The sequence below is a fragment of the Cibotium barometz genome, chromosome 31 (genome assembly GCF_041138505.1).
Source record: "Cibotium barometz isolate CiBa-2024 chromosome 31, ASM4113850v1, whole genome shotgun sequence".
Lineage (NCBI taxonomy): Eukaryota > Viridiplantae > Streptophyta > Polypodiopsida > Cyatheales > Cibotiaceae > Cibotium > Cibotium barometz.
In genome coordinates this window covers 50,726,207-50,741,354 of record NC_141076.1, presented here as the reverse complement: position 1 = coordinate 50,741,354, position 15,148 = coordinate 50,726,207, and the positions used below count along the sequence as shown (strand labels likewise).

At 41.2% G+C, this 15,148-nt stretch overlaps 1 protein-coding gene across 1 annotated transcript; it reads right to left on the bottom strand.

Moving 5' to 3' along the window:
• Positions 1 to 439: 439 nt before the first annotated feature.
• On the bottom strand, positions 440 to 12,110 carry LOC147620998 (uncharacterized). Its single transcript, XM_086825374.1, has 4 exons — positions 12,089 to 12,110; positions 2,336 to 4,450; positions 1,582 to 2,169; positions 440 to 1,249 (listed from the first exon to the last, which is right to left on the bottom strand). Exons 1-4 carry the CDS (start codon positions 12,108 to 12,110, stop codon positions 831 to 833), a joined length of 3,144 nt encoding a protein of 1,047 aa, XP_086681500.1. The 3' UTR covers positions 440 to 830.
• Positions 12,111 to 15,148: the final 3,038 nt, after the last annotated feature.

Here is a 15,148-nt window from a genome sequence, read left to right as displayed (position 1 = left end):
CATATATTACTCTTTTAGGATCAAGGTAATAATTTTAGATTGTCTTGCACTCACCAATAGAAATATTAATAATTTTAACTTATGCAAAATCTTGAAGTATAAATTGGATACAAAAATTGCCACCCAATCTAGTTTCAAAAAAAAAAACCCATCTTGTGGTGTAATTTTCACGGCTTGTGATTTTTCCTAGCCTTGAATTTAAATAGTCAATTTTTTATCATTTTTATTTATAAAACCGACTAACCTATGTATTTTCTCTATAAAAACTGGTGGAGTTTGAAGGTCATTATTTTTCTCACTTGTTCAAAAAAGGTCTATTTCTAACATTGACCCAATTATCCAAAAGATATATATATTTAAGTTCTTACAACTCTGAAAGAGAGTGTGTTCATACATCATCATGTACACTAGACCATGATTGTCCTCTTACACACCATTAAGAGCACATATGTAATATTTAAGTTTTTACAACTCTAAAATAGAGTTGTGTTCATACATCATGTATACCAAACCATGATTTTCCTCTTATACATCATTCAGAGCACATATGTAAAAATATAATTACAATTGTACACACTTTGATGATCACCTGGACAAGAGCACGTCTCCTACAACTAATAAGAAGAGATTTTTCACATAATCAAAGTATTCCCTTTGCTTCTTTGAGATTTCTTATGGCTTTTATTAGTTATTTGAGAAACTTTTATGGCTTCTCCACATGCTTTGCACACTAATATTTATACTTTGCATCTTCTGGCTTTTTCTATATTTAATGTAAATTTTTTTGTAGGAAGGCACTAAGATGTATCACAAGTAGTAAGACTTCACCTCTAAAGTGAGTAATCATCTGAAAGGTGACGACGAGGTTTGATTGACTCTTCGATTCTCTCCAATATATCCAAGTTTCTCAAGTTGGAAGTACTTCTATTCCCCCTAATTTGTAGCAGTCTCTCCAGCACCTGTTTTGATGTTGGGCGCTCTGATGGATACTGCCCAGTACACATGAGAGCCAATTTCATAAACAAAAGCACCTCTGTGTCACACCTTGAAGCTTCCACTTCAACACGCAAACTAGGGTCAAGTGCATCAAGGAACCTCTCTGAAAAGAAGCTTTTGGCCCACTTTGACATATCAACCCCATTGTCAAAGAGTTCACTTGTTGGCTGCCTTCGAGTTAACATACAGAGTAGCACAACTCCATAGCTGTAGATGTCTCCCTTGGTTGAGTGGTGAGAAAGTGTAGCACACTCTGCAAAAAGGATAACAATATAAATTTATGGTATACACTATAGTGGTATTTGAGGAATTTGGAATTTCTCCTAGGAAAGACACTTAACAAAAGGAGCAAATGCATCAATTAGCTTTCTGTTTGTCACCCGCCTAATTATGTATCTATGTATCTATATGTATGTATTAATGTGTGTTTGTGTGTTCACATACGTCGACTCGCTTTCTATCTATCTAGTTGTCTATATATATATCTCTGGTTATATGTATGTATGTGTGTATGCATATATATGTGTATATATACATATGTGTGTGTGTGTGTGTGTATATATATATATAGAGAGAGAGAGAGACCTGGTGCAATATATCCAATAGATCCCTTGAAATGGGATGCTGATGAACAGGAGGTGGTGTTGGGGGTTAGGAACTTTGCTATGCCAAAATCTGCTACATGTGCCACATTGTTCTCATCAAGAAGTATGTTGCTTGGTTTCAAATCACAGTGAATAATAGGCACATTGCACTCATGGTGCAAGTACACTAATGCTTTCCCAACATCCAGTGCTATGTTCAGAACCATCTCCCACTCCAATCGAAACGTTTGGCCTTGATTAAACAAAATCTCTTCGAGGCTTCCATTGGGCATGTATTCTAGAACTAGGACTTTCATGTCGAGATTACAGCAGGTGCTTAGAATAGATACAAGATTTCTGTGCCTGATCTTGCCTAATGTCTCACATTCTTTGCGGAAGATGCGCTCTACTTCCTCAGGGTTATTTTCGAAATTGAATCTTTTTACAGCCACCATTAGTCCATCTTTTAGTATGCCCTTGTACACCTTGCTACTACCACCACTTCCCAAGAGGTTGCTTTCATCAAATCCACTTGTGGCAGCCAGAAGCTCCTCAGAAGTGACTCGAAATGATATTTTTTCGAGTGGATCTAGGAATGAAGCAACAAGCACAAGAAAGTCAGGTTTTCAACAAGCACAAGAAAGTCAGGTTTTCAAGTGATATATGTATTCATATCGTCAAAGCCTGCAAGCCAGTAGAGTAATGCCAATACATACTAGCTTTGAAAGGTTAATGCTAGAGCAGCTGTGCCTTACCTCGGAAGAACCTCCTTTGCCCAACGTTTGGAAACAATTTGGATCGGATGCACCACAGGAAAGAACCACAGACGATTAGTGTGACCCCAAATACGCTACAAACGATAGCAGTAATCACCCATTTCTTAACCTCAGAATGGGTAGGCATTGCAGGGCAGCGGATAGCTAGTGGTGGGCCACAAAGCCCGGCATTATCTGAAAAGGATGCAGCTGTCAGGTTTGTGAAGAATCCTGTAGCAGGGATTGGACCCTGTAGCTGATTGTGGGAGACGTTGAAGAAGTTGAGTTTTGGTATGTCAGCAAGCGCACCAGGTATTTCTCCTGACAAGTTGTTCATGGAGAGGTCCAGGTGGAGAAGGTTCTTGAGCTTACCTAATGCTTCTGGAATTGTTCCATTTAAATTGTTGTGTGAAAGACTCAATGTTTGAAGGGAGGTGCACTCACCAAAGGTAGCAGGAATCTCACCCCAAAGCTTGTTGAAAGAAAAATCGATGTTTTGTACAAAGACCAGTTTTCCTACCTCGTTGGGTATCGATCCGGTGAGGGAATTATGAGATAAGATGAGATTTAATTGGATGTGGGGAAGGGTGAGCAGCGAGGTCGGGATGGCACCCGTGAAGTTGTTATGTGACAGATCAATATCCTCTAAGTTATGGCAGTTTCCCAGGCGCTCAGGAATGCTACCTTGCAATGCATTCCTCTGCAGATGCAGCTTTCTCAGAGAAGAGAGACGGCTCAGATCAACAGAAAGGGCCCCTTGCAAGGCGTTACTTTGAAGATCTAGCTCGTAAAGCTTGGTGCATCTGGAAATCTCACCTGGGATGGGCCCTTCCAGCTGATTTCCTTGGAGGTCCAGCAATTGGAGACCAGACAGGCTCCCGATCACGCTGGGTATCGTGCCGGTGATGCTGTTTCGTGCGACTTCCAAGCTTAAAATCGACGTGGCATTGGAGAATGTCACCGGCAAGTGACCGGAGAACTGGTTGTCAGACAGATCCAACTCTTGGAGATGGGGGAGCTTTGCAAGGAAGGGTGGCAACAAGCCGCGTAATGAGTTGCTGGAGAGCTTGAGGTGCTGCAATTGTGAGCAGTTGGCGAGGGACGGCGGCAGAGGGCCGGACAAGTTGTTCTCTAGCAACACAAGGTTCTGCAGGGCGGCCAAGGATCCGACATGGGTCGGGATAGCACCCTCCAGATGGTTGACGCCCAAGTCGAGGTTGGCAAGGTTGGCAATGCTGGTGAAGGTATCCGGGATGGCCCCCCTCAGGCTGTTCATGTTTAGGAACAACAGCTCTAGATGCGACAGATTACCTAGCGTGAGAGGGATATGCCCTGTCAGTTGGTTCCCCGTCATGTACAGCTGCTCTAGATTTGCCAGCAAGCCCAGCTCTTCGGGAATGGATCCCTGCAGCTTGTTGAAACCCAGATCCAAAAATTGCAGGCCAGAGCAGTTGCTTAGGGTGGTCGGTATCTCGCCACTGAGCGAGTTCTGCTGCAAGCTAAGATACGGGCCCGTACTTGGGGCAAGTCCCTCTGTGTCCGGTGCGCTGAAAGAGATGGCGCCCAGCTCGTGCGGAATCGCACCCGTGAATGCATTTTCTGAGAGCTCCATGTAAACCAGCCCTGAGCAGTTGTGCAGCCCGCTCGGGATCTGCCCTGTGAAGCTGTTGTTGTACAGACTGAGCACTTGCAGTGATGAGAGTTGATCTCCTAGCGAGGGCGGTAGCTCCCCGGACAGGCGGTTGGAGAAGAGAGAGAGCGCCATCAACGCGGTGCAGTTGCCCAGCGTCGGCGGCAGCATGCCGGAGAGCTGGTTCGCGAAGAGGCGCAGTACGCCCAGCTGTTGCAGGCGTCCGTACTCGGCTGGGATGGAGCCCTTGAGGTTGGGGTTGATGGAAATTTCGACCTGGAATAGCTGTGAGCAGTTGGCCAGCGACGCCGGCAGCGCGCCAGTGAGGCTGTTGAACCACAAAAGCAGATATTGCAGGCTTGGCAGGTCGCCGAGAGCAGCCGGTATGCTGCCGGTGAGGTTGTTCTGAGCCAGGTTGAGGGTGTCAAGCTGGGTGCAGTTGGCCAGCTCAGCTGGTATACTCCCATGCAGCCAATTGCCATAGCCTGCTCAGAGATGAGGGGACTGGTTGCCCCAACTGGACAGCGCGTACGTGCCGTTGTTGAGGCGCCGTTTGAAGTCCGTCAGCACCGTGAGTGATAGAGCTGCTTCGCCGCCATTATAATGGTGAGCTTGCACGGCGCCCAAGTCAACAACAGAACACAAGAACAGTAGAAGGAAGAAGTGCACACAGAAGCAGCAGCTGATGCGCATCCTCATTTTCTCTCTCTGGATTCCAAGGGAATTAGTTCTCCCTCATAGACCGGCCGGCCCCTTAATTTATACCCCAACGCCCCCACGCTCGCCTTGGTCATCACAACCATAGTCCCTTCGTGCACTTTGGATATGCTATGAACTCAAGGAAAATGACTCATGGATGAATACGATCCCCTTTTAGTGGTTCACACCAATTGGAGATATGTGCCTTGTCTTGTTCAATGGTAAGTACGAAAAGCCCCATGTTGTGCTTTTCTTCCCACTCTCTTGCTTTACCTTCATTCACGCTCAGGTGGAATGTTATGATCCATCCCACCAAGAAAATATTTCACTTTTTTGAAACCCTCTTCTTTCACGAGTCAAAAAGTCCTCTTCTCGTGCCCACTAGCTTTTCTATTTGTTTTCTCAAATCACAAAGAAATTGAGCTTAGTAAAATAAAAAAAATCATTTTAAACATCAGGCCATTTTGGGGTGTCAATATGTGCCCCATGAATTCTATTATACTTACATTCACACAAAGAATATGTAACTAGATCACTTTTCATATGAAAGGAATTCTGAGAAGAAGAAAGAAAATGCTTTTGTATTTGCAGCAACAACCATAGGCTTTAAGAAGAAGAAATGCTTATACTTTTAGTGATCTACATACAAAGAAAGGCTTTTCTTTTCCTAAATTTACCGAAGACTAGTTACGGTTGATGTTACATCGACCAGTCTCTTTTATGATACTTTTTAACATGTAAACTATCTCAATATTTTTTCCCTTGAAAGTTATATACAAAAAATAAAAATTTAATACTTTTTCTCCCTTAAAAGTTATTCCATCATATTATTTGAAAATCGAAGTTCCATATGTGTCCTTCATATCCATCAGGAGAGAGAGAACCTAATCTACAATTAGCTTTATTCTCAACATAATTATTAAATGCTACCAAGGTTAAAAGCTTCCATTTTATTAGTTAGTATCAGACTAACTAATGTAGTAATAGGAGACAATACTACACTTCTTGAAATAAATTTGATTGTTGTAGCACTTGGCTATTAACAAAACGATTTCCCACGTCCACCTAACCTCCCATAATAATGTTAAAAGTTGTGTTGAAAATAAACTCTACTCCAACCAAGCTTTATCCCCATAATTTGTTAGGTGGCTTTATAATTACTTCTATAAGGCGTCAGAAAGTCCTTTCCACTTAAAGGTATATCTTAATATATTCTAAATTGATCAGGTATAAATATCATTATTACACCTAATGTGCAAATTGTATCATCTTGAGAAAAAGGTCCCTTCAACGCTAATATTAGCATGTAATAACAAAATCGCTCTCTTGACCTTCTTTTAGCGTCCGCAATTATTACACATGTTGAATTTATCATTTCAAAATGAGAGGTTTTTTTACCATTGATAACACATTTTTAACTTTTTTGATTTGCTTCCACCACCATCCTCCCTATGATAATGCCACATTGACCACATCACCCCACCAACCCACATCCACCCAATAATAATGTGTCATGAGAAAATAACTCTTTGATACTTTCTTGTTGAAAGAGAATTCCATTTTATTAGAGAATGCCTCAATAAGAAACAAAAATAAGTAGTGCCGTGTAGAAGATGTATTCTACCTTGTGGTGGGAATGAATTGTACTCATTTGTATTTTCCATGCTCAAATGTGTCTATGGATTACCTGTTTGTATTTTTCATGCTCAAATGTGTTTGCATATTACTTTATGTAATGTAAACTATAGAGCCGTGATAACTTTTGAAATGTAGTGAACGAATGCTTACAAAATAAAAATGTTCCAAGAATGAAAAAAAAGCCTCGATATGGTTTTATTGGCACTTGCAACATTTTCATGAAAATCAATTGTTTATGGGGTCTTAATATTGCCATCAAATTTTGACATAAATATCAAGAGTAATACGAATGCTATAAATTTTTTATCATTTTATCCATTCCACCCATTGCTTTTGATTTTATCCTTAAAACCTTGATTGACTAAAAGACCAAGAAATTTACAAGACAAATTGAAGACAAAGTTCAAAGAGCCAAAATGAATCTTCATATTTATCATATTAAATTATGAATAAGTATAAGGATACTTGTGAGCCCCCTACCTCGAACTTCTTGGCATGCCTAGCTGGCCTTGTCATTGGGTCTTGACATTCCATTTTCAAGCCCAAGAGAGTAATCTAAACTCAAAATCTTGTGGACACTGGATTAACAACGTTTTTCTTTCTTGCTTATACAAATACTTCAACAACTTGAGATGCAAGCTACATGCTATACTATGTCAATGAAATATCCACTTCTAATTCAAAGCTTTTAAAATCTATCATATCCATAAGGAAAAGCACCAAGCTCATCCGACCCACCCTCATCAGCTTTAGTACATCAGCCACCCACCATGCTTTCCTGTCAATTATTACTCCATGATGACACTTGACAATCATGGTAAACCCAGCCAATGAACCCTACACCTACACTACTATAGGTGGGCCTTTATTGATGCCTTTTCTAATGGAAATGAACATGTAAAAGAATCTTAAAAGGCTACTCACTATTGGTTACGAGCCAGATTGGGGGTAGAGGGACTATTGTTGAAGCGTTGGGATGAGTGTGAGCGTGGTGTTCCCTCACAACTAGAAATGGGTGCGCGCTCACACGAACCACCATGGCAACAACTCGATGAGCGATCTCGTCTTCCATGGCTCGAATGAGTCGAGCGAGCCATGGGCGGGGTGTCCATCACCATGACTTGTGTGATGGTGGGCTATAATGGTTGTGCAAAAGTGCCATCCCTTCACCCAAAGTATGCTTGAGACATAGCCCTTTACTCGCGGCTCAAGATGAAATTAAAAAGCTCTTTGGGAGATATTCACTGTAGAGTAGGCACGATGATGGAGATATTGGGGCTATATGCAGGTGTGTCATTTGGTGTGCAATCCATCGTCTACACACACAAACATATTGGGCCTATATGCAGGTGTGCCATTTGGTGTGCAATCCATGGTCTACACACGCACAAATAAAGGTGGTTATCTATATGATTATGCAAGTGTATAGTGTTTGGGGCATACGTGTGTGGCATCATTGTGTCCATGCTTCTAGCATGACTCTAAGGAGAGGAGCATGGTCGTGAAGGATCTACCTACCCAAATCCCACATCGAGGGGGCAACTTCAACAGCAAGTAGATGCATACAAAAACAAGCCAGGGCAATGCAATTAGGGCACTTTTTACCAGAGAGAAAGTAAGCTAATTGGAGTCTCGAGGGATGGCTTGTAGCATGAGAGACCAAGAGAGAGCTTGAGCTTGTGAGAGTAAATCAGTGGAAACCCTACCAAATAAACATAAACAAGACATATTAGCAAAACTGTGAAATCACATATACACACACACCCCACACGACACACACACACAATCAAAAGTCAAGGTGGAAGGGCTATCTACTAGATCTACAGTCTCGAGGGAGATCTTGCAGCATGAGAGACCAAGGGTAAAAGGCAAGGGCTATCTACTAGCTCTGGAGTCTTGAGGGAAGGCTTGTAGCATGAGAGACCAAGGAGAACTTGTGAGAGTAAATCAATGGAAACCCTACAAAACAAACACAAACACAAACAAAACATGCTAGAAACATTGAAAGAGCGGGTCTACACCCAGACACCACACATACACACACACACACACACACACACACACACACACACACACACACACACACACACACAATTAGAAGCAAGAGCAAGGGGAAGGACTTAGGTTAATCCCTAAGAGATGGGGGGGAGGTGCGGAGAGGGTCGCACCTTCTCCACAAGCTATTTCTCCTAAAACTACAAAAACACAAAAAATGTGGATAAGTGACTTGGCATCGATCTCTTAAAAATCCCCAAAGTCAAAATAAGCATCCAAAAAGCCGTCAAAAAAGCATTGGAAAAAGTGTCAAAAACACTTTTTACTTTTTTGATGCTTTCTTCAATTTTTTTTTTGACCCTCGCTGCGTTTATTTTGGCCCCCGCCACTATTTGGCAGTTCAACATGTAAATTCTCATTCAAAATTTGAAACTTTTTGGTAGCCCAACACCTTTCCATTAAAAATTAGAATGTATCGACTCGGCCATGCAGGAAATATAAAAGAGGCTCCACCTCCCCCTCATTTAAACCCACATTTTCATGTGTATTCAAAATACATGGAACCTGAGAGTGCTATAAACATGACAAATTTTGTCGATTTGTTTGACTAGTAATGGATATCAAAGAAGGAGATTAGAGGAAATACATAAGAAGCAGCTTGTTTGAACTCCATTAAAGCAGTTACAATTGTTGTGGCAGTCGATCGGCCCATCTTGCCGCCACCAGAATTCCTCCCTTTAGCAACATGCCAACAAACATATCATGTGTCAAGTCATCTTGTTTCTGTAACAACTTTGTAATGATTTCTTAGAAATGGCTAGTACCCGAATGGATGTAAGGAGAAAAAGGGGAATTCCCTGGGGATCAAAGGAGGCTGGGGATCAAAGGATGCAAGAGTAATGTATGCTTGATAGTCTAAGCTACTGTTGAGAGAATATCTTTTGGGTTGGCCATCTCTCTTGTTTCACTACTCTGTATTGCATAATTTCAGCTACTTTATGTTACTTGCATGTTTGTCTTCATGTTAACTACCATCACAAAGCATGAAGGAGATGTGAACTAACTCGCATATATTCATAGTTAACTCCCCTAAGCATGGGAAGACTGGTATCTCAATGCTATGTTGGCTTGTCGAATTGGGTACAGTAGATTTAGTCGTTGCTCTTTATAAGCCAACTAGGTGGTCCAGAACCACTTAAGTGTCAGGTCTTGACGGGGAAGTGACACTTTTGGCAAGATCATGATGCTGGAAGACAAGGGGCTAGTCAAGCATAGGAAGCTTGAATTATGCTTGTGTGCATGACATACATGTTCTCATGTAAATCCTATGGTGTAGAGGAGCTAGTTGGGGTAGATCACTAGAAAAAATGTGCACGTCATGGTGTTAGGTATGTTCATGAGTGAGTCATAGAGTGCAATGGATGGTGCATGAAGAATGAGGGAAGTTTGAGCATAGAAATGCAATATCTCTACAGGCAGTTAGAGGCTTCAGGAAATCAAGGGTGGCCACACCGTGTAGAAATACTTTTGGAAAGGGCTCTACGCCAGCAAGAGAAAGAACAATAGAATCAAGAACCTTTGAGGGATCAAGAGGGAGAGGAAGAACACCAAGAGCTACAAAATAGGAGGCAAGGAGATCAAGAAGGAGAGGAATAAGTAGCCGTGTGGAAGGATGTCTCTGAAATACCCAAAGTTCAAGGGTGAAAGTGAAGAGGATCCGGATGCTGATATCTTTGCCTTTCACACCACCTTCTTGGCCACCAAAGCCCCATTGCCACAAAAGATAGAGTACTTTACAAAAACTCTAGGTGGAAACGCCACCAGCTCATATGCTTAGTATGGTCTGGAGTACTTCCAGACATTTGAGGAACTAAAGAAAGCATTCCTAAAACGATTCGAGAGAGACAAGACCACCATTGGGCTACTAGAAAAAATGCAAAGGCTGACTCAAAAGAAGAGGCTAATGGAAGATTATGTAGCAAAATTAAGAGCATTACTAATGCGCCTAGACTAGCGTGACAAACTTGCAACATCGAGACTGAGTAAATGCTTTATGAGAAGATTGAGGGAGAAGCTCCAAATGGTAGTAGCCTCTTATGATTTGGAGACACGTTTGAACAAGTGGTAGCAGAAGAAACCAAGGCCAAAGGAATCTTGAGATAGAGAAGGAAAGACCCCAAGAAGAAAAAGAGAGGTAACAAAAGGAGAAATAAGCAAGAAGAAACTTCTAAGTCAGATTTCGGTGAAGATACCTCAGAATCAGACTCTAGTCAAGATTCAGATGCTGAAGAGCACAAGCCCCGGAGGAAGAAAGGCAAGAAGGAGAAAGTGGATGTTTAGTAAGAATTGAAGGCCGCCCTAGCCAAGCTTGCGAGAGGACATGCAAGGTTTCGACTGAGATCAGATGTCACGTGCACCAAGTCTAATAACCACGGTCACACAGAAGAAGAATGTTAGATAAAAACCACACAGCAACCATGTGCTATTTGTAATGCGAGCAACCACATCACCTAATACATGCTTTTATAACACTCAGAATAGGAACCCAAGAGTAGCAGAAGACAAGAGAGTTAGCAACACAACAAGTCCCAACTCTCAATCAAGTCGCCTAGGCCTCAAAACAAAAGTCCTTATAAAAGAGGAGGAGGTGGAATATTTGGACAAAGAGAAGCTAGACTGATATGCTACTACTATAGCACCCCTGGGTATAGGCAAATTGACTTTCCCATACTACAAAACCATCAACTGAACTACAAGAAGTAAGGCTGCAAAGGGAGGCAAACCTAGCAGGAGTTGATGAAGCAGTGAATATGATGAAAGTGGATGAGTGGGTAGTAAAACACCAAGAGAAACCACTAGTGTTAATGGTAGTGAAAAGGTCGCAATGACCTGTTAACACAGTGATAAGCAAGAACACTGATCCAAAAGAAAATATAGTGGGTAGGGCAACAAAGGGTCCAAAATCAAATCACAAAACTTGTGCAGAGTGCACAAGGAATGGTACGGATGATGCAAGAAATCCCTCTCCTGAATGAGCATGCTGATACTAATCTAGACAGGACAAGCCTAGTCAGGAAGAGAGAAAACATTCTAGCAGGCAAAAAGCCATTAGCTAGTGTGAAGATGACTAAACAAGGGATGTAGGAGTGCCAGCTAGAGCCTAAAAAAGCCCAAAGTAGTAAAAGCATCTTGTAAAAGGAATTGGAAAAGAATTTGAAGCAAGTCTAGATAAAAGAATTGACAAGGAAAGGTCAAGAAAAGGAAAGAGAAGCCAATAAGGAAGAAGGGAAGGTGAACATAGGCCAAAGTATGCCAAGTCAGGAAGTGAGGAGAAATAATCTCGAGGAGGAATATGACTTCTACGAGGATCTAAAAAAAATGAAGCTGGATATAACACTAGATCAAGTCTAATACCCAACTATAGGCCAAATTTGCTTTAGGAAATAGTGCCGAGTGAAAAATTAGTGCAAGTGCTCATTTAGGAAATGGAGTATTCATCTGCAAGATGTAGAAATGTGGAAACAATGCATGACTGTGACATAGTTGTTCCTAAAAGTGACCATAAAACTAAGAGGGCAAATGGTGTCACAAGTCAACCTAGATGGAGGATTGGGACTCAATATAATATCAGATGGCCTGGCAAAGAAGCTAGGAATTATAGAAATGTAGCCTTCTCCATTCTATATTAGGATGGTTGATTGTTATGGCTCACCCTAATCCCCCATCCAACAAGAGATTACTTAGCAAACCGCAACTATTGTGAGGATCTTTCCAATGGCCAAGCTCGTTACCTTTGATGTCTCTAAGCTCCATAACTCGTGAAGAAGCAATTCCACCATGCCTCCCGCAAGCGTTCACACCATTGTGTTGCACTGTGTACTCGTCCCTCCCTGTCACCTCACTTCACACACTCAAGAATGCATTAGAGAGAGAGATTAGTAAGAGGATTATCAAGAGAAAGACTTTATTTCACAATGGGAGAGTTCTTTATATTATGAGAGATTTTCACTTATATACATGGCCATAAGTGTTCACACTCACTTAAACTATGGCTGGCCGGGTACTTTAGGCTCATAAGATGCCTAATGCTATTACAATGTCTACTCTCATAATATACCCATGAATTACATCACTTGGGACTTCATCCTAACTTACTACCACACGTTCTTGAAGCAAAAATCACCATAAGTATTCCATAGAACTAGTATGGGTCATATTTTGAATGTATGACCTTTTGGTGTATCTACCTTGACTCCTTGATATAAGATAATGGTGTAGTACCTTTTGTTAACCCTAGGAATGGGTTAATATTCCCCCCTTCTTGATGCCAATCGCGTCCTATGATCTCGTTGAAGACCTTTATGTGGGGAGAATTGACAAGTTTTGTCGATGGCTTGGATGTTGAGTGATGTTCAATGGTCTTTGTTCCTTTGGAAGGAATAAGAAGGGCTAGTTAGTAAATGAAAAACTTAGAAATTAGCAAGAATTCTTAAATTATGGGGTGGGGGTGGTGGGGTTGTTTGTGAATGATTGCATGTGAGCATATTTTTCTTTGGGGTTTATATTTTTTGCTCACTTTGTATTTGGGAATCATCAGCAGAGTTACGCATGTGCTTTGTGTTAGTTGGAAAATTAAGAGAAGGAAGGATTCGGAGGAATAGACATAATCATCAGAAAACAAAATTTTGTTTATTAGTTCCTCATTTTATTCATTGAAGCAACATTCATCCCTTAAAGAATTAGGCTTTTGTTGTCCCTTTTTGTGGCAAGATTCTTGTCAGTTTTGTTGAGTAGGATCTATTCCTTCATGCTTCTTCCCTTGTGCTTAACAAAAATGTACTCATAAAGAAGCTGCTACATTAACTTAGCCAAAAGAATAGTAAGCTATAAGCTTAACAAAAATGTAATGGCTATTGAAGATTGTTGGGTGTTGCTTATGATATTCTACCAATTTTAGGTATTCCATATGTGTGACTCCCTTGTGTTTGTGCCTCTCTCTTTTCTTTTCTTTTTTGCTACCACCTAGCGAGGTTCTTGTGTTGACTTCCTCTTTTTAGAGAATAGGTTCTTATGTCTGTCGCAAAGCTTGTGCACTTATGCTTCTCATCTAGAGGGGTGAAAAGAGCATTGTGAGTTTGTTTTTGATGTGCTCATAAGTCTCCGTTGTAGACATGAGAATCGAATCTTGAATTTGTGGCACAAGTGTTGTCAAGAGGGTAGGTATAGGTTCTAGTTGGTTGCCCTTGTGTTTGAATGAACACACAAGATCTTTGTATTTATTGAGTGACCTGCTTGGTGCTGCTTGGGTTTCCATTCTTGTTGACCTTTAGGTGAAGCTGTTGGGATTGAAGGTGTTGGGGAAGCGTTCCTTATTTTACTCAATCTTGGTAACCATATGATGGGATTACCATCACAATATCCTTGTTGTTGAAGGACATGCACAGTCACCCATCTTTGATGAACATTATAAATTGGTGATGCTTTGGTGCTGAGGTTTCCTTCTTTGTACAGGATCAAGGGACTTTTTGATGTGCTTGGGAATCCAAGCTTTGGTATTTCCTTGGTAGTACCCTTGTGTTTGCAATAATCGTTTTGGTACCCACACATGTTGAGATGTTGGAGTTCTTTGAGGGACTCGCATAGGCTTTTACGGATGGTGCTGTGGAACACTTTTATTTTTCCTTGGCCTCTGAGTGTTGCGTTGAAGAAGAGGCTTTAATGATCGAGGCACCCAAATTAGATTGGTGTCTTTATAGTAGCCTTGGGCGCGGCAACTCGAGGGATGCACTACTAAAAACCTTAGGTATCACATGCATTCAAGAGTATTTAAAAAACCCCTTACCTAAAATTTCCCCTCCTGAAAGACCATATTAGGGAGTTTGGAAAAATCCCAATTGCCATTTTGCAAGATTATCAAAATGGGGGCACGGTGAACCCTTTTAAGATTTTGTCAAAACCCCCTCATGTCACATATTGTTGGAAAGATCTTGAAGAGTAGGTTCTAAATCCATATTCTCCGATAGCTTTGGACTTGGTATGCTCAAGATACACCAAAAAGTAGATTGAAAAGAAAATTCCCAAAGTAATAGGATTTTTTCCAAAATCCTTGGCCAATAAAACAACCCCTCTTTACTTATGAACTAATGGTTTTTTTTTCTAAAGTTGAACTAAAAACCCCCTTCTATTAATGTAATCCTGTTAATTTTTATCAATGTATCTAATTAAAAAACCACTCCTGTTTTTTGAACTCACTTGATTTTGCTTGTCTTGGTGGAGTTTTGTTTTTGGTGGAAGTGGAAGGTTGTGGGCATTCCTTTACATTGGTTGCCACGCTGAGGCTACTACGAGTTTTAGACTCATGGGCGTTGTACATGAGCAATCTAAATCACACCTAGTCCACACATCTCTGGATAAAACATAGGCTAAAATGGGGTGTCATAGATGCGTAATAAATCATAATAAGAGCACTTGGCCACTCATCTACAACCATCATTTGGAGAGGTTAACCCTTCAAAAGTAATGAATTGATAGACATAACTTTCAACAAATGTAAATCCCTCTATTACGGGGTAGTTCATCTCGTTGGATAGATGGTATCCCTTACTCGACTGGCCCTTAAGCTTAGTTTCATGAAGTTGTTGGTTGTTTGGGCATTTGGCTACTCGATGTGGCCCACCGCAACCATAGCATTATAAAGGTCCTCTTCTCATATTTGAGTTTATTTCCTTGCCCTTCCACTGTACCATGGTTTGAAACATAGGTACTGGCATGTTATTGTGTAGAACATAGTATTCTGGCGTGACCTCACCCATGTCCTCGTAGTATTCCACAACACTAAGTTCTAATTCCCG